Here is an 18592-nt window from a genome sequence, read left to right on the forward strand (position 1 = left end):
ATTATTATTATTTATTAAAACAAACGTACCTGGCAGCTGTAACGGTAAATTTTGACGCGGCACAATTTCTTCCAACAAGGAAACAAAGGAAACAAAGTAATATAATTCCCCAAGCAGGCACTAAAATTTGAATATTACATAACGTTTTTTCCGTTTTTTTTTTAATCAATGATTTCACTATATTGCCTCAGTGGAATATTTCATTGCTGGACTTGTGTTACATTTTGTAAGCCATGACAGCGTCAGCAGCCACACCTTTCCACGCCCCCTGACAAGAAAGAAAGCCAGTTTGCGAACACACATAAATCAGTCACCTCTGGCTATGGAGTACATTATCCCGGAGGAAGGACGAGTATCACTCCACAGACATGTTATGGCTGCTATTTTCACTGCTTCTATGTGTCCTCATATTAATTCTTCTCTACTACCCTCGCACCAGGTAAGTCTTCCATTCATTCATTTACACATGTGCAGAAATTGTGATTTATTTTGGAACTTTTTTAACAGTTTAGTACATGTTACTACACGTATATTGTAGTGTGCAGCAGGCGGTAATGTAGAGGCAAATGCATCGAGAAAAAACATGGACAGCCCTCGAGCAACGATAGCGGTTGAAGCATTGAATTAATTCTAAAACAAACGAGCTTTGTTTTGATAGGCCGAAAAACAATCCAGTGGGACAATCAACATTCAAAATCAGTTGCATTCTTGCAAATTGGTTGAGCAAAGTCATGCGACAACTTCAATTTGTCTTGTGGAACGTCTCATAATGCCCTGTTTTTTTTTTGTTTTTTTTTGTCTTTCTTTTTGTTTGACACAGACGCGAAAATGAGCCGCCTTTGGATAAAGGTGTCATCCCATGGTTGGGACACGCGCTCGCATTCCAAAAGGATGTCGCAAAGTTTTTGTCCGGGATGAAAGAGAAGCACGGGGATGTGTTTACCGTAAGTAAATCTATGGTGGAATTTCCAACCTTGAGAGAGTTGCAGGTTTGCAAAAGTGGAGCTGTAACAGGAACAGGAAAACAAAAGTATATTGCAAAATATAGAGACAGATGTTATGCAGTCAGTTAGAGCCTGCACAAGATAGTATATTGGTATTGCATACGACATGCATACTTACAACAGGGGTGTCGAATTCAAATACGCAGTGGGCCAAAAAGTAAAACTTGAACAAAGCCAGAATTTAATTTATTAAAAACAATATAACTGCTATTTTTTTTTAATTATCAGTGGTTTTATTAATGCAATACAATGTTTAGTTTTTAAAATTACTATCATCATAGAGAATGTTACTATTATCATATTTGGTAAAGCCTCGCGGGCCAAATATAATGACACTGCGGGCCAAATTTTGCACGCGGGCCTGAGTTTGACACCTATGCTCTACAATTTCAAAGAGTGATCCAGTAACCATCACAATATTTCACAAAAAATAACGCAACACTTTATATCACAACATTGCGATGACATGATAATTCCATCACAGCATCTTTTTTTTATTATCAGATTTCATGAATTCATGACGCATGTCCCAAATAATGCAAACTCACATAACTTTAAAGGGAGTGAATGTCAAAACAATGTAGTTTGCAACTTTTTAAAAATAAAAAATAAAATTATCATTGTAGATAGAAAAATATGTCCATAATTAACTTTTATTTTATTCATTTTGTATTTTTCTACCGCACCCATTAAAAAAAAAAAAAAAAATCCTCCTTAATCCGTTAATACAATAGGCACTGAAACGGATTTCTATTCCTGAATGCCTGCAGTCTGTAGACTTTGATCATGGATATGTTGAGACAGAACGCATCAGGCGTTAAACAAATAGGCACACCCAAGCAACGCAAACTAAAGAACAATAAAATAAATAAAATGCATTACCGGTTGCATAACTGTTGGTTTCTTGGTGAGCTCATTCTCATTTTCTGTGATCAGAAGCAATCGCATATAAAACAAAAGTGAGTCAATGCCAAACTATGTGCTTCCAGGTGTGCGTTGCGGGCAATTACGTGACGGTGCTGTTAGACCCGCACTCTTTCGATGAAGTGCTTCATGACAACGTCCGCCTGGACTTCAGCCGCAGCCGACAGCAGCTTATAAAAAGAGTTTTTGATCTGCAGCTGCCAGGCGTCGAGCCCGCAGCAGAGAGGATGTTTATGGAAACGTAATCAGTGATTCACTCAATGGGAATTGGAGTGTTGTAATTGTGTGAATCTCGCTAAGAATCATGTTTGATGTTTGGCCTGTAGACATTTTCGAGGTGTCTGTCTGTCCGAGATGAATGATTCAATAAGCGCTCGCCTTCGGGAGATGCTGTTAAGTGATCTGTCCGGCCAATCGGAGTGGAGAAAAGAGGGACTCTTCAGCCTATGCTACAGCCTCCTCTTCAGGTAACCTCGCCTCTGGATAAAGACACACATGAGAGAAATACAGTACTTAATCCCATCTGACACTGGTCGACCTCTATATTTGCACCGAAATGACTTTTCTTGGCAGGCAGAGGCCTCACCAATGTTTATTAACGACTGTTATTTTTGTGTGCTAAATATATCATTGCCTTTGTCCCATCAGTGTGCCATATAGCATTACCTTAGGAAAGTCTACTTAGCTTAATGCTAACAAACAATGTAAAACACCATAGACGGGCTAACGATTAGCATCTATGTGACAGTGTTATTGTGCTTTAAGCAGCAAATATTTGAACACAACAGACAATGATCAGTTATCAGGCTCATGCAGCGCTTGCTGATGAGCTGATTATTTAAATCAGGTGTGTTGGGGGAGGAAAACATCTAAAACATGCAAGATCATGGCCCTTGAGGACCGGAGTTTGACAGCTACTACAGAGTACTATTTTCCTTTTTTTTTTCTTTTCTTTGGAACATATTTATGGCCTTTCCATACATTTCAATGAAAAACAGATTATTTGAGAAACAAACATGGTCACGGAATATATTTAACTTGAATCTCAAGGCACCACTGGGGTTAGGGTACTACTAGGGGTGTGACAAAAACAGGTTTGAATCAGAAGTTTTCATAGAAAAAATGAATATCGAATCGAACCGAATGATCACACTTTACAATCTATCTCGATAACGTAGCGTCTTTGATTGAAGAGACACAGACGACTCAGGGTGAAGCGGTCTTTTCTAGCTTTTGCATAAACTGATGAAGCCTGCTGTGATAAGATCTAAAAGTCATTCAGGCTTAATCACATTTTTATATCCTCTGGTTATTTTTGCAAAACACATCAGACTGGAAAATGGGGCTTTTGCTTTCTCTGTGGACAATGTCACTTTTAGGCCATACTTTTGTCATAGTTCTGTAAACACACAGAGATCCAAATTTCAATTAAATCAATATTGATATAAACACACACACACACACAAAAGAAACAGTAACTTCACTGAGTGATAGCGTGGGGAGAAAAACTCCAGTTCATTCCATTTTTGATTACATGCTTCACTATGGTCGCTCAGTAATTCTATTTTGTGCTCACCTTCCTCAGTCACCTTCTTGTCCTCTTCCTCCTCTCCCTTTTGCTTCTTCACCTCCACGTCGGCCTCATCTAATTCTCACCCGTGTCACTCTTCCTGCTCCCTCCATTGTACTCCTCATCGACAGCTTACCTGGGGCTTATTTTTAGTACTCAGGCTGATTGCAAAGTGACCTAATTATCTAAAACTGTTTTCTTGTAGTGTAATTGTGTATAGTTTTGCAAGTTGTGTGTTGATCATTTGGAAATTGAGTGAAAGCAGTGAGTCGGGTGTTACAAAATTACTCCGGCCAAAGCATTGGTTTTGTAGAACTTGTGCTGCAAGTATCACTGTTGGAGTACACAATACATGGCGTACTGAAGTCGTGCTGCTGTGGTTGTTGTTGTGCCCAGAGCCGTCCACTTCACATTGTTTGACAGCACGCAAGATGTCACAGCAGTCTACAGAGAATTCCGCAAGTTTGACCATCTTCTTTCCAAACTGGCTCGCTGCTCACTCAAAGGAGGTGAGCTTCACAATCGCCCGTGACTATTTTCTGACTTTATATGGGTGGGTTGACGTCAAATTTGTGTGACAGGGGAGAGCCGGGCAGCCCACTCATCACGGGAGCGGCTGTGGGAACTGCTGTCTCCAAACAAAAAGAACAATGGGGATGCTGAGTGGAGGTCCTGGCAGTGGAGCTACCAGCGCTTCCTCCAGGAAGAAGGAGTGGATGCTGAGATGCAGAAAAGAGCTCTTTTGCTGCAGCTGTGGACTACACAGGTGAGAGTTTGTTTTGTTGTTTTTTACTGGCCCAGATGTACAAGAATCATGCAGCGTTCTAGAAAGTCTCAACACCTCATGTTGAAATGCAAAATGAGACCAACTTAAAAAAAAAAAAAAAAAAAAAAAAAAAGGGAAATAAAAATATGCGAAATAAATGTAGTTGCAAAAGTGTGCACGCCCTCTTATAAGTGGGGATATGGATGTTGGACACTGCCGTTTAATGTATCTCTGATTAACCCCAAATCAATTTCAATTGTTCTTGCAGACTTTTCATGCCATTTTCTCAAATGTGTTATCAACATTTTGTTATGGACTGACGAAACTAAGGTGAAACTTTTTGGCCACAATTCCAAACAGTGAGGTTGCTCATCACCAAAATAATAGCAGAAGCAATGCCACATCACGATCGTGTACTGTGTTAACAAAATGCACACCACAGAATGTTTTGCGGATTTTTTTTTTTCATTTGTTCCACCTCATCGTGAAGTTAGTAAATCACAGTTTAGTTAAGGCGATGACAATAAAAAAAAAAGAAAGACAAACAAACTAAAATACAGGCAATTGCAAGCAATTACCGTTTTTGTTGTGCTTGTATAATCTGTTTCAAAGGTATTTACACATGCCAGCTCGATTGCTGTGAATCAACGTGCAAACGGATCTGAAGCTTAAAGAGCTTACATGACATAGAGGGAAATTAATCTGCCTGTAGATTAGTTTTCATCAGTCTGCTGATATTGCTGATTTAGTTTCACAAATCCATCTTCGACTGTTTATCTTGTGCAGGGTCAGTGGGAAGTTGGAGCTCACATTGCGCAAGAGGCATTGTTCGCCTTGTTGACTCTTGACAGTCAATTGCAAGGCTAATAATGAAACAAAATAAACCAAAATTATTTGCGGGAACATCCAACAACTCGGCACACCCAAACTATCTGTGAGAATTCTGTGGCGTTTAGGAAACAAAGAAAAAAGGCCGGGCCAAAAGATTCCTTGACGGCAGTTAGTGTAAGAACCTGCCTGGACCTGTACATCAGACTTATACTTATACTTTTTTTTTTTTTTTTTTACTCCTCGATATCACGCCTCGTCTTCTTTTGAACGTGCATGCACAGTGAATTACTTACCAACATTTATCTAAATTGCATTTTTTATTGCAACATAAACCATAAATTAGGCCTTTTTGCTTTAATTTATTCTGTGCTTCGTCCTCACTAATCGGACAACGTAGTGTACTAGAAGAGCAACATTTTTCTACTAGTAAGGCAAAACTGAATTATTTGACATTAGCACGCTAAGTGTTAACTAGTATAATTTTAGAACGTCACTATTAGCACTAGTAGCACCCTGGTGTCTACTAGTGCACAATTAGGCCTCACTAGTAACATGTAGTTGTCCTACTAGTATACCAAAGTTGCACTACTAGTGAGGACAAAAAGTCTACTAGTACCTGACCTTTCTACCTAATTAGTGATATCAAAGAAATGCTCAAATGACTTGATATCCATTTTAAAGTCCATGTACTAGTACACTCTTTGTACTAGAAAAGGCAATGCATAAGTAGAGCGACTGTGTCTTACTAGTGTGTTACTTTTGACCTACTACAGCTCAATTAAACTGTACTAGTTGTAAACTACTACTCCTAACTAGTAAGCATGTCACGCACTAGTAGCCTCGAATAAATACTCAAAGAACTTGATATTCATCTTAAGATCGATTTAGAAGAACTATGGCATCGTAATAGCACAACTACATCTGATTATTGAGGTAAAACTGTGAACCAGTTGACATTAGCATGCTAAAAGTAAAGTACAATACATTAATTTGTAGAATTTTTGGGAAGTCTAAATTTGAAAGTACTAGAAACCCCAATTCCAATAGTGCTGGACAATCAAGGATATTGCATAAATGCTCAAACGCTTCAAAGTGTGAAACTTCCTTACTACTTCATATGACCAGTAGGTGGCGATAGTAAGCTTACATTGTGCTCACTTCTACTGCTGCAGAACATATTCACACCCCTCATTAAAAACCCCACCGGAACAATGATGTTGTGCAATGTGAGGAAAGACCCTCAGTAAGTCACCCTTCTGGTTGTGGGAGATCTGGCATGCCCCGCAAGTCAGGGGGGAGACCATTAGTCAGTCTTCCTGCTTGTTTGTTTGTTCTCCATCATGCCTGCTGGGATACCCGGAGCACACAGTCTGGCATGGAAAGTGGAGCAATCCCTGCAGAGAGAATAGAGGGATTAGCTGTGAGGCTAGAAAGGTGTAGTGAAATGTGTCACATGCAAGCAGAAGCAGAAGTGTGTGTGAAAACCCGTGTCGTCGTCGTCGTGCAAAAAAAGCTACCCGGTGAAGTGTGCTTGACACTTGCGAACGATCAATGCTGAAACAAATAAGCACTGAAAATGGATTCAACTGCGGCTTTCACCTTTTGAGGGCAAGCAACCGCACACGAAAACATGCACGCATACGGGGGGCGCGCACACGCACCTGATAGGGACTCACAATCACTGGCAAACACGTTTTAGTCCTAAAGTGGTAAATTATTTAGAAACATGAGTTTTCATCATCATCATCATTAATATTTCAGTGCAGAACACAGGCAGTCTAGGTCAGAGCTTCTCCTTTTTTTAATTTTTTTTTTTTGGGGGGGGGGGTAAAATGATTTAGCAGTTGCATACCTAAAAATAAATTAATAAATAAATAAATAAATGTCAATTCCGTGGAAAATAGGCTCCAAAGTATGCAGAAAAATGAAATAAAATTTAGCCACGGACCACTTGGCACTTGGAGGAGTTTGTGGGTACCACAAGAGGTCCACGGACCAGACATTGAGGAACATTGTTGAGTTGGATTGGACCCAACCCTCAAGATGACTTTCAGCAAATAACACGTTGCCAAGGAAACAGCATGATTGTTGTTTTTGTTGATCTGCCTTTCCATGTGTGCTTACTAAAATGTTATCCCAAGTGTAATTTTTATTTTTTGAAACACAGACTAATTGTCATTGTGCAGCTTAGCACAAAAAAGCACACCAGGCAATAAAAGAAAGTAGCCTATCTGAGGGTTTTATATTAAAAACGCAGGTGGTCAGGAGAACAGATGTGAAGGTTGTGTCCGATTGCCGTAATAGCTCCAGGCCAGCAGTGGCATACAGCTCCCATCAAAAAAATGACCTAATCATCTTTAATAAAAATTGCCCATCGTATCATGAAAAAAATCCAACAGGTCACCCACAGCCACACGTCATCCCAGCCGAATTGTTTTGCGTGTCTGCCGGCATGATCAGATGGTCATTACCTGGGGATGTAACGAGACTATGGGGACAAAGTGGTGCGGCTTGTGCCCATTTGGCCTGGCAGGCGGTGCTCAGATGTGCAGAGGTGAAAAGGAACGCTTCCCTTAACCCTGAGCTATTACTGTCTGACAGGCTCAGGTGTCTCTCCTACCGAGGCTGTTGGCGGTGTAAAATCCGTCTGCTTCGGCTCACCAGACACTTCATTAGGTACACTCGTATGTGCCATGTGCTGGATTCTTAAGAAGGATACTTGGGTTCTCTTTTGATTGTCCATTCCTGTGTGGTGTACCTAATCAAGTGTCCAGTCAATGTATAATCCAGGAATGGGCATCTTAAATGCTGGAGAGGGCCACCGTTTTTTCATGAGTGTGTCTGGGGGGGGCACATAGGACCACTCACTTCCTAACGAGATAAATGTATGACTAAATGATGTTTAAAAATGGAAAGAATACGTGCAAACGTGCAAAATACATGCTCTTAGTGTGTTTAGTTTTTGATCATTTTTCAATGCATGCATCTTTTCCCCCCATTTGTCATGGAAAATATATAACAATACATATTTCATGGTGATCATTTGTTTTTGAAGAATGTTATCGTTTGTTGAAAGAAAGAAAGAAAGAAAGAAAAGGAAAGAACGAGCTAGGTCACCTTAAAGCACCTAAAAATGTCCTGAGTGAAATGTCAATACCTTGACATATTTTTTTTCATCCAGTGTAATGCTGGACCAGCAGCCTTTTGGCTCCTTGGCTTCCTGCTCACTCACCCCGAGGCCATGAAAGCGGTCCAGTCAGAGATGAGAGGCTTTCCTCCGGAGGACAGCTCCCCCCAGCAGACCCCCAGCATGGCCCGAGTGAAGAAGGCACGCGGCACACCCGTGTTAGGTACGTGGCGGCGACCATCCACCGTCACCCGGACGGAAAACCACACATGTGATCTCAGCTGTCTCGCCATTTTTGTTTGTCAACACATTATTCAAGTCAGTTAACTCTCCATCCATCCTATAGACAGCGTTTTGAAAGAGACCCTGCGACTCACAGCCGCTGCAATGATCAGCCGAGACGTGATGCAAGACAAGGTCCTGCACATGGCCAATGGACAAGAGTACCGTCTCAGACGGGGGGACAAAGTGTGTCTCTTTCCTTTTCTGAGCCCACAAATGGACCCGCAGATACACCAAGAACCACAGGTACCGTGTGCTGTCGTGTGTGCCACAACACATTTAGAGGGCAAGGAACTATATTTGGGAACTCAAGTGGGTGAAAATACCGCATGTAGCCCAACATGTGGCAACAAAACGCACATTTCATTTAGCACAATGCAGTATGTCTACAGTATTTTGTATGATAATATAACAAAATTGGGGAAAATAATACTGCAATAAATATTTTAAACAGAGATGACTTTATGTGTCTCTGAACATGCACTTTTGATACAGATTTAAAAAAAATTCTTGACTTTTTTTCCTCTACCTTTCCATCAGATTTTGGAGATATTCTCACACTTTTTGTTTTTAAGTTTGACCTATAAAGGCTTGTGCAATATGGATTTTACTATGCGGTATAATTTATGGTTATGATGTTTCATAAAAAACACATATTGTTGAGCTTAATATTTAATAATAATGATAATAATAATAATTATTATTAATAATTAATAATAATAATAATAATAATAATAATGATAATAATTATTATTATTATTAATGAAAAACATGTTCTATAATTAAAAAAAACGAGGGAATATTCTGAATCAGTGCAAAAAGTTTATCTAGAAAAGTGTCTGTTTAAAAAAAAAAAAAAGTAAATAAATTTGTTGACCCGTGTAATAGCATTCATGAAATCCATATACTAAAAAACGTCATAATAAATTAATTGGTGACATTAAATTATAAGTAAACATATTTGTGGTAATAACATTTCTGATAAATATTCATCTAATATTTATACAGTATTTTTTTTTAATCTACTTCTACTACCGCAATTAATAATAATGGAAATAATGAATAATAATAATCCTGTTTCCTTTGTGACAGATTTTCAAGTATGACCGCTTCTTAAATGAACACCTGACAGCCAAGGATGATTTCTACAAGCATGGCAGCAGGCTTAAGTACTTCACCATGCCCTGGGGTGCGGGGAGCAATATGTGCGTGGGGAAAGATTTTGCAGTGACAACCATTAAAAAGTGAGTGTGGCAATGCCTATCGCGCTGTCATGTATGTACAACGCATTAGGTCGAGCGATGATTTATAATCACCATCAAAGCATATGCAGTTTCATCATTCGACTTAACAGATCACAATCGTGTGCCAAGAATCACTTCAATCCAGTCGACAGACCTTACTGGAGTAATTCCTTCTATTTTGTAATTAACGGAATTGGGGCGGTGGGGCGGTAATGAGGCTTCAAAGGTTGACGATAGCGGGAGCTTTTATGTTTCACTTGATATATTTTCATGAAGCAGATTGAACACCAAAGAGTGTGCGTTTAACTTTACCCTCGTTTGCATCCAGATTTGTGCTCTTGCTGCTGACCCATCTGGACCTGGAACTGTGCGACCCAGAGGCTCAAGTGCCGCCCGTCGATCCGAGCCGCTACGGTTTCGGGATGCTTCAGCCGGAGGGCGATCTTCGAGTTCGCTACAGACTGAAGAGAATGACTTCAACTTAATTTAATCAATGGATATTTTATTTATATGTGTATATTTATTTATTCCACAATTATTCCTGTATATATTTTTTTGTGTTGTTGTCACAAGGCTCTTATTTCATGTTTGACATATTTAATAATTTACCAAAAAAATGCATTATTAAAAATTGAGTCATGCTGAATGACATTCCTGTCTCTTACCCAACTTATTCACATCATTCAACAATTATGAGAATTTTTATTCTTTTAGAATATATATATAAAAAAAAATAAAGTTGATGTGCTTCGTAAGATTCACCTGAACTTGATGCAATAACGCTGCAATGCCTTCTATTTCAGCAGACTTGCTACAGTCACATTTGACTGGCGAAATAAGAATCATCTGCACACGATAATACGTTTGATAATGAGCATCAATGGTGACTGTCAGATTTTATTTATTTTTTTATGTTTTGCTCTCCTGGGGTAAAATGGAGGAAAATAATGAAATAGCATATTGCATTATTCCCAAACACCTGACACCTGCCCACCAGGCATCTGCACAGTTGGCAATATGGCCAGTCCAGGCTTGGATGTGAAACTTCCATTCATCACGGGTCGCAGGAGTGCTAAAGCCGGACCGGTTGCCAGCCAATATTTCATTGTTCATTTTTTTTCCTCCATCAAATATAATCTTGTGTTTTGTGACGCACAGTTTATTCTCAAGCTCTTTGAAAAATGCAGCAGAAATGGGGCAGTCAAATAATGAGTCACGCTTAAAAAAAATCAATAAACTGCAAAAAATGTTTTATTTGGGTTCGATATGCCTATTGTGTAGTATTTTTTAATTTTGTTTGAATTGACGAATTGAAAAGAAACAAGCCACATTTTACGATACAAAGAACATTTATAAATTGATAATTCCAGATAAAAAAATTACTCCTCCCCAACAGGGCTGTTAATAAACAGACCAGTGGTGCGTTCAGGTGTCGGGGTGAGGCTGAGAAAGAGTTAAACCGATGTGCCGTGGAAAGAGACCGGTGCGCCGCCTGGCTCGAGAAGACCTCCTCCATCTCCTCCTCCTCCTCCTCCCCTTCCTCTTCCTCCTCCTCCTCCTGCTGCTGCTGCTGTTGCGGTGGACTGGGAACACTGGTCGGATTCCGAATGAGCACCCCCCCGGTACTTGTTGATCTCGGTGCCGGGTTGCACGAGGCTGCCGGGCGAGGAATGCTGCGCAGTGAGGCGTGTGGAGCTCGCTAGACGCGTGTGACATGTCGGAGGCTGAGGAGGGCGGGAATGGATGGCATCGCAACCCGGCTCGAGTAGACCAGTGACGGCGGCTCCTTTTCTTCTTGTGCTGCATCTCCATCTCTACTGGAGGCCAACAACAACAACAACTCACCACGGTACTGCCACCGTTATGTGTATCATTACCAAAGCTTATATCATCATTTTATCGCGCTGTATGATATGTATAAATGGGCTCGGCTCGATGCGCCAAATGGAGCACAAACGCATCGGAGACTATTTGGATCTGCAACATTATTTGACACCACGAAACATCGTCATAGGTGGATAGTCTAATTGTAAGGTGTTTGGGATTCTATCGAAATAGGCGGGAGGTTCTGCTTTACTTGGGAGGGGGTAAAAAATATATATATATATCGTCCTCGTAGTGAGTGTGCGTTTGTTGGAGCCTCACAGTGTCATACGTGTGAGAATGAGACTCAAGTGTGTGAAAGTTTGTGTGACAGTGACGGACGATCGCATTTACAAGCCGGAAGCACTTTTGACGCGCTCGAAACTAATAAAAACAACATTAAAAACCGGCGTTGAAACGCAAAGCAAGCCCGGCCTCCAAAGTGTGAGCTCTCTCGAGAGAGAAACAAACAAAAACAAATCATCAAGGATGTGTGTATTTGTAACGGAAACAGACGGGTGTGTGGTGGTGGTGGTGGGGGGGGCGGGGTATTCAGCACTGGACAGCTCCGCTGCGTGTCCCCACCCACGCCGCGTGACAAAGATCCACTGGCACACAAACAATTAAAGAGGAAACATCAAGAAAGATGAAGCTGTTTTCCCTCCAGGGCTGCCATGCATGAAGCACACTAGGCAGATTTATTGCCGCAGATTCTACCATTTCTCCCCTGGGTACAGATTTGATGGGGCTTCAAATTGATGTATGATTGGTCAGGAAGTTTTATTTAACCAAGGTGACATTCTGTGTGCACACCTGCGCAATATAACAACAGCCATTATAAGAGATCTTCCAGTAATTCTGCCGTTAAAAAGGTAATAACACTCAGATTTACACAAATGTAAGAATGTGTTTATCCTTGTTGATGATTTACGGTGCTGTAGGGTGGTATTGCATCAAAATGAGATTATCTTTCAATTTTGCATACACATTTGAAAATTGTTTAAAAAAAAAAAAAGGAAAAAGGACACTGAGATCTCTGCCAGTGTCTGAAAATGTCAATAGAGTAAAATCATCCACGTGACAAAGACACTGTGCAATTTCCGCCAACAACCCAGGCTAAACCTAGCTCCTCCCCATGTACACAATTCTATGTGCAGGTTTTTAGGAATCAACACTAATCCGAATGAACTGTTGCTCAGTCTGCAAGGTTTGGCAACTTATTTTCATGGGTGGCAGGCCATCAAATGAGTTTTGCTGAAATAGAATGTATGAATTGTCACAGTGTAAAATCCAATCAAAAACATGCTTGAGCTTTCACAAAACAAATGACATTTTTTGGTACTAAGCTAAGTGGACCAAGCGGCCTAGCCATACTAATTCAGATAAAGAGATAGACAAGTGTGTTAAAACAATGCTCAGCTATATTCATCATTTTATATGTACTTGTGGCTAGAAAGCAAAGCGTGGAGAGACTCTGTCGCTGAAAGACACAGTGAAAGGGGGGGTGAACGGCCTCTCAAAGTATCCACACTCCACCTTTATTCTCTCTTTGTGGCTGTCTGTCCTCGTTGACAATCTCACCATGATTATGTGGTTCAGTTAAAAACATTATCACGCATCCTCAAAAATTACCCTTACAAAAGTACCCTTGAGTGTACTGCATCTTGTGCATACTAACCTTTTATTTATTTATTTATTTATTTTTAGAGAGAATAATGACAGAAAACAGGACCAAGTGGATTCCATAGTTGTGGGTGCTCACCCGCTTCCCACTTTGTGAGGTTATCATGGAGAAGTCCTTGGCGGAGTTCAACAAGGCCGGCTCGCAGTCAACGTCATCACTCCCGCCCGAGCCGGTGGACATCGTCCGCAGCAAGTCATGCTTCCGGAGGGTCCGCCTCAACGTGGGCGGCCTACCGCACGAGGTCCTGTGGCGAACGCTAGACAGGCTCCCGCGGACGCGTCTGGGCAAGCTGCAAGACTGCAGCAGCCATGAGTCTCTGATGGAGGTGTGCGACGACTACAACCTGGACGAGAACGAGTACTTTTTTGACCGCCACCCGGGCGCCTTCACGTCCATCCTCAACTTCTATCGCACGGGAAAGCTGCACATGATGGAGGAGATGTGCGCCCTGTCCTTCAGCCAGGAACTGGACTACTGGGGCATCGACGAGATCTACCTGGAGTCCTGCTGCCAGGCCCGGTACCACCAGAAGAAGGAGCAGATGAACGAGGAACTGAAAAGGGAGGCGGATAATTTAAAGGACAGAGAGGGGGAAGAATTTGACAACACGTGCTGTGCGGAGAAACGGAAGAAACTGTGGGACCTGCTGGAGAAGCCCAGCTCGTCTGTTGCTGCAAAGGTAATTATCAGAGATGATTAAATACCAAGTCTGAAATGTATTCTATTGTTTTGTGACACAGTATTCATGCCGTAGCATAAATATTGACATTGTTTATCAACAATCCAGGCACTTACATTGAATTCTTTGAGTCAATACTTTGTGGATCCTCAAGGTGGCGCTTGTGTGATGACAGAAAGTAAAAGGGAAAGATAGAAGAAGAACTCACTGGGAAAAGCATGAAGATAAAAATTGATAAAAAGAAAATAGACACGTCAACAACAGATGCCACTTTTCTCAGACCGAGTACGAGTACAAGTATGCGATACCAAGATCCGATACTCGATGATGCAATTGTCTTTTGCAATGTTGTTCACAAAATCAAAACACAAACTTGGATTGAAGAAGGAATCAATTTCACTGAAATATGACATTCCTCATACGTGCACAATAATCCTATTCCATTTACCCATAAGGTAAAGTGTTGCTTTGTTGTTATGCGGTGGGCAGTTTGGTGTTTGTATGCAGATAACACGTAAATTTGAGGAAAAGACACAAAAAAGAAAAGTATGACAAAGCTGCAGTAATTTCTCTTATTTTTCACCGAGAAGTAAGAAGAGTATTTTTATTAATTTTTTTGATGTTTTTATATTTTTTTATTATTTATCATATTTTTCATGTTCTTTCAATATTATTATTTTTTTAAATAAGAGCCCATCCATTTGAAAAAAAAAAAAAATAAGAATGTGTACATTTTCCTCCCAATTTAGGTCTTAACAAGTCCGTGGCATGCTTTTGTAAAATAGCCCAAGGATAAAGAATTAGTACGCTTTCCACACGACAATTGTGACAGCCAATGGAGAATATGGATTTCATTACCTTGATGACTATGAGCTTGGGGATTGAACAAACAAACAAGCCGCTTCAACTAGCGCTAGCAGAGCATAGAGTGTCGGTGCTGTAAAGACAGTAAAAACATTTGAACTCAAGAAGGTCTCAGTTTACACTACACCGTGTGTATGTGGCACATGGACACAACAAAAACACACACACACACACACACAAAAAAAAAAACACCTCCATCACATCAACCAAGCAATCAGGTATGTTCCACTTATCAGAAATGCTATAAAGTAAGGCTAATCTGTGTATCCAACAAAACTCCATGCAGCTCTGCTTACCTTTGTCCAGTAGGGGGGGTCTTCAACCCTGTTCCTCGAGGGTCGGTGACCTGCCTGTTTTCCATCTCTCCCTGCTGCAACACACCTGATTCAAATAATCAGGATCGTTATCTAGCTTTTGCAGACCTCGCTGATTATCTGATCATTTGGAGGGGGTTGTAGCAGCGAGAGATTGGAAAGCAGGCAGGACGCCGTCCCTCAAGGAACAGGAATGAAGACCCCAGCTGGACAGTATTGTGATCCAATCGTTTTCTTCCATCCAAACTTTTCGATAACATAATTTGACAAACTTCTCGGTCGTGAACAGTGTGATTGTCTGTCGTCTGTCACTGTCACTGATTTATGACTAACGCGCTATAGTGTTGCTAGTTTCCGTGACTTTTTGTAAGTGACGAGATGTTTCTGTTCTCACCGACCGGATCGAGATGATATAAACAGGCTTGTCGTGTCATCTTCGTTTTTTTGTTTTTTTTAAGCGAAAATAGCTCAAATTGGTATGACGGATCAAATACAAGATTGTTTTGAACTGCAGACCGCCGTTCAATTCCACCTTCATGTTTGGACTGTAACCATGGCAACAAACCCTCAACAAGTGTACATCAAGCCTGGATGCAACAATGAAGGGAGTTAATTATATACACGCCCCCCCCCGAAAATAAAATTTTAAATGTAGTATTGGTTTTGGGTTGCTGTGTGAAACTCTAGCGCAGGGGGCAGCAACCTTTTTGAAAGTGAGAGATTATTTTGGGGTACTGATTAACGTGAAGGTCAGCCAGTGTGAGACACATTTCTGAAATAACAAATGTGTTCATTAATTAGAGGTTAATGATATTCATCGTGACGCCACTGAGCATGTTTTTGATTTCTCACCATGATTTAAAAACGCAGGAAACAAATTAAACATTCTAATGTGTAAATCTCAGCAATTGTTTACCTTTTCAAATCATCACTTCTACAACATTGCTAGCTAATCACAATGTCTCATCACTGGCGAGCTATTTTTAGAACAGGCCTGCAGGCTACTCATGTTGGCGACCCCTGCTCAAGAAAAAGAAGAAGCTGTCACATCCAAGTTTGTTTGTTAAATAAAAGTGTAGCTATTCATGAATTATATCACCGTTATTACTATGTTTATTATTGATGTATGGCGTGCATCCGTTGCGTCATCATGTCGAGAGGTGTTTCTTATATTTTGGTGAGCTTAAGACACTTTATGCGGCGGTGAAAAAATGACCCAAGCGCAATCGGAAACGGAGGTTGTATTAATGAAGGGTTTATTGGTGGGGAAGCAAGTGAAAATAGCGAGTCCGGAGTTCGGCAGGCCAGGCGGGTGGAGTTGCAGATGCAATCCGAGATTCGTCAAGGAAAGGCGGCGGTCGCACTTGGATTGGTTGGACGGGTGGAAGGTTTTGAAGAAGCACACAAGAAATGTGGTGACACACGAGTACAGAAGTTAATGCAGGGGAAAGTTTGGTATGAGCCAAAGTACCACAATTGGAACGGTTAAGCCTGCACCTGACTGCTGGCTGCACTGAGCTTTTATCCTGATGTTGATGACGCTGACGAGCTGCAGGTGCGCACTGGCCGGCACCTGAAACGGCAGGGGCGTGTCCAGGAAGGGAACGAGGAAGTCACCCAAGCCCTCAAAGGGACACCAGAGACTCTACAAACAGGACAAAAACACAGGACACCTTAGAAAATCCGAGAAACAGATGTCAATAGGATGGAAAGCACTTCTGCACCAACCTTGATTAAAATAAATATATATTTTTGAATGAATTATTACTTTTATATACTTTTTTTATACTTTTATCTTATACTTTTTTCGAATATGTAACCAAGTAAAGTCTACATTTTACTCGCTTGTTCAGGGCGGGCTCCATACATTTTTTACTAATTTTGTTAGCTTGTGGGTTTCGTACTATAGCACAATGCCACAGCGACAGTTTTCATCCTGACATGTGTCAAGAATCCGACGTTATGGAAAGAGGAAAATATTTTTCAAACTCCAATGATAAATAAACCGGAAGTACTGCAAGTTCATTTTTCCTTTCATCTGTGCGGCCCCTCACGGCCCGCTTGAAATCAGTAAATTAAAATACAAATTAATGATACGAACACTAAGAGTTGGCACGAAATGCACTGTATGAATGATGTAATTGTAACATTTACATTACCGTACTGAGTTTTTGTCTTGTTCAGGTTTCAAGATGACTCAAATTAATCAGCTGCCGCTTATGATGCTTTAACATCTTAATTTAACATAAAATTCACGTTATTTATTACGGTAAGAAGTTTGAGCACCTGCAACCAAGATTTGAACCCGGGATCGCTCAACTACGAGGCAGATGTGGTAACCACTGTCGCACCCTTCTGCATATTCAGACACGCCTCTTAATCAATCAGTTAATGAATTAGGGGCTTGTTCAGCCCTTGAATATTGATTCTTCATCTTAACAAGATCGTTTTGTATTCTTGACTTTGTGGAAGCAGTTAAAAGAAGGTGTCTCTTTCCAACCCAGTGCGCAAAGCAAGGTCCATAAAGGCATGCTTGCATGAGCTTGGTGTGGATGAAAGCCAACCAAACACCTTTGGGATGATCCAGAACAGACACTGTGAGTCAGCCCCTCTCTCAAGTCCGACTGCAGCAGAGGTGGCAAAAAGTACTCACAGGCTGTACAGAAAAAATTGAGACTCCGAAATGTACTTAAATACAACCAAGGATTGGGTATATTATTTTTACTGTAAATTATAATTTAAAAAAAATAAAAATAAATAAATAAATAAATAAATAAAATAATTTTTTTTTAAATTCATAACGTGGCATATTGATGTGGAAATGCGTGGAGATTCATGGTTTTGTTAACTTGCATAGTGCTTGTTCTGAAATTAAACAAACTAAAAATAAATCACATGGCACACTATCAAGACGCACTCCCATACTTTTGTCAACATTGTGAAATCGAGAATATTTTTTTTCCAGTGCAAAAATTATCGAATGATAGCAACAAAACCTTATTTTGGAGTCAGCCAGTCCTTCGTCAAGCGGCTCCAACTGGTCCAAAATCCTGCTGCTCTCCTTTTAACTGGAGCTCGGAAGAGGGAGCACATTGGCTTCTCTTCACTCTAGAGTTCATTTGAAGATACTTCTGTTCGTCTTTAAATCTTTAAATGAATTTGACACACCAAATGTTGAAAATACTGACTTGCTGCGCTTTTAACGTCTCATTTATTGGAGAAGACACGGCGACAGACTCCAGAATTCTTCAGCACTTTTTGAAAAATGCGTCAAAATGATTGTGTTGAATCCATCAGCAAACAGCCTTCTTCTTCTTGTAAATGAAAGCGATTTAAAAATCAATGGTTATTGTGTTACAGAAAGAAGCGTCGTCTTCTAAAAAGGAGACGAGCGCCTGGGAGTCAAAGCTCCGCGATGGCTCGCTCCATTACGACCTCCT

General features: G+C 40.7%; 2 protein-coding genes across 2 annotated transcripts in view; both read left to right on the plus strand.

Moving 5' to 3' along the window:
- The first annotated feature begins 274 nt into the window (after positions 1–274).
- LOC148327333 (prostacyclin synthase-like) lies at positions 275–10399 on the plus strand. Its single transcript, XM_088309741.1, has 10 exons — positions 275–439; positions 821–944; positions 1994–2169; positions 2255–2395; positions 3895–4007; positions 4080–4264; positions 8277–8445; positions 8569–8750; positions 9597–9748; positions 10077–10399. Exons 1-10 carry the CDS (start codon positions 369–371, stop codon positions 10231–10233), a joined length of 1470 nt encoding a protein of 489 aa, XP_088165867.1. The 5' UTR covers positions 275–368; the 3' UTR covers positions 10234–10399.
- A 921-nt stretch (positions 10400–11320) lies between these two features.
- kcnb1 (potassium voltage-gated channel, Shab-related subfamily, member 1) overlaps positions 11321–18592 on the plus strand; it is a 33899-nt gene continuing 26627 nt past the window's right edge. The window contains exons 1-2 of the mRNA XM_088309479.1: positions 11321–11597; positions 13319–13974. Coding sequence (XP_088165605.1) covers positions 13399–13974 — 576 coding nt within the window. The 5' untranslated portion in view covers positions 11321–11597; positions 13319–13398. The remainder of the gene's footprint in view (positions 11598–13318; positions 13975–18592) is intronic.

Source organism: Idiotropiscis lumnitzeri, chromosome 11 (assembly GCF_059441095.1).
Source record: "Idiotropiscis lumnitzeri isolate Australia: NSW breed Sydney's pygmy pipehorse chromosome 11, RoL_Ilum_1.0, whole genome shotgun sequence".
NCBI classification, from domain to species: domain Eukaryota; kingdom Metazoa; phylum Chordata; class Actinopteri; order Syngnathiformes; family Syngnathidae; genus Idiotropiscis; species Idiotropiscis lumnitzeri.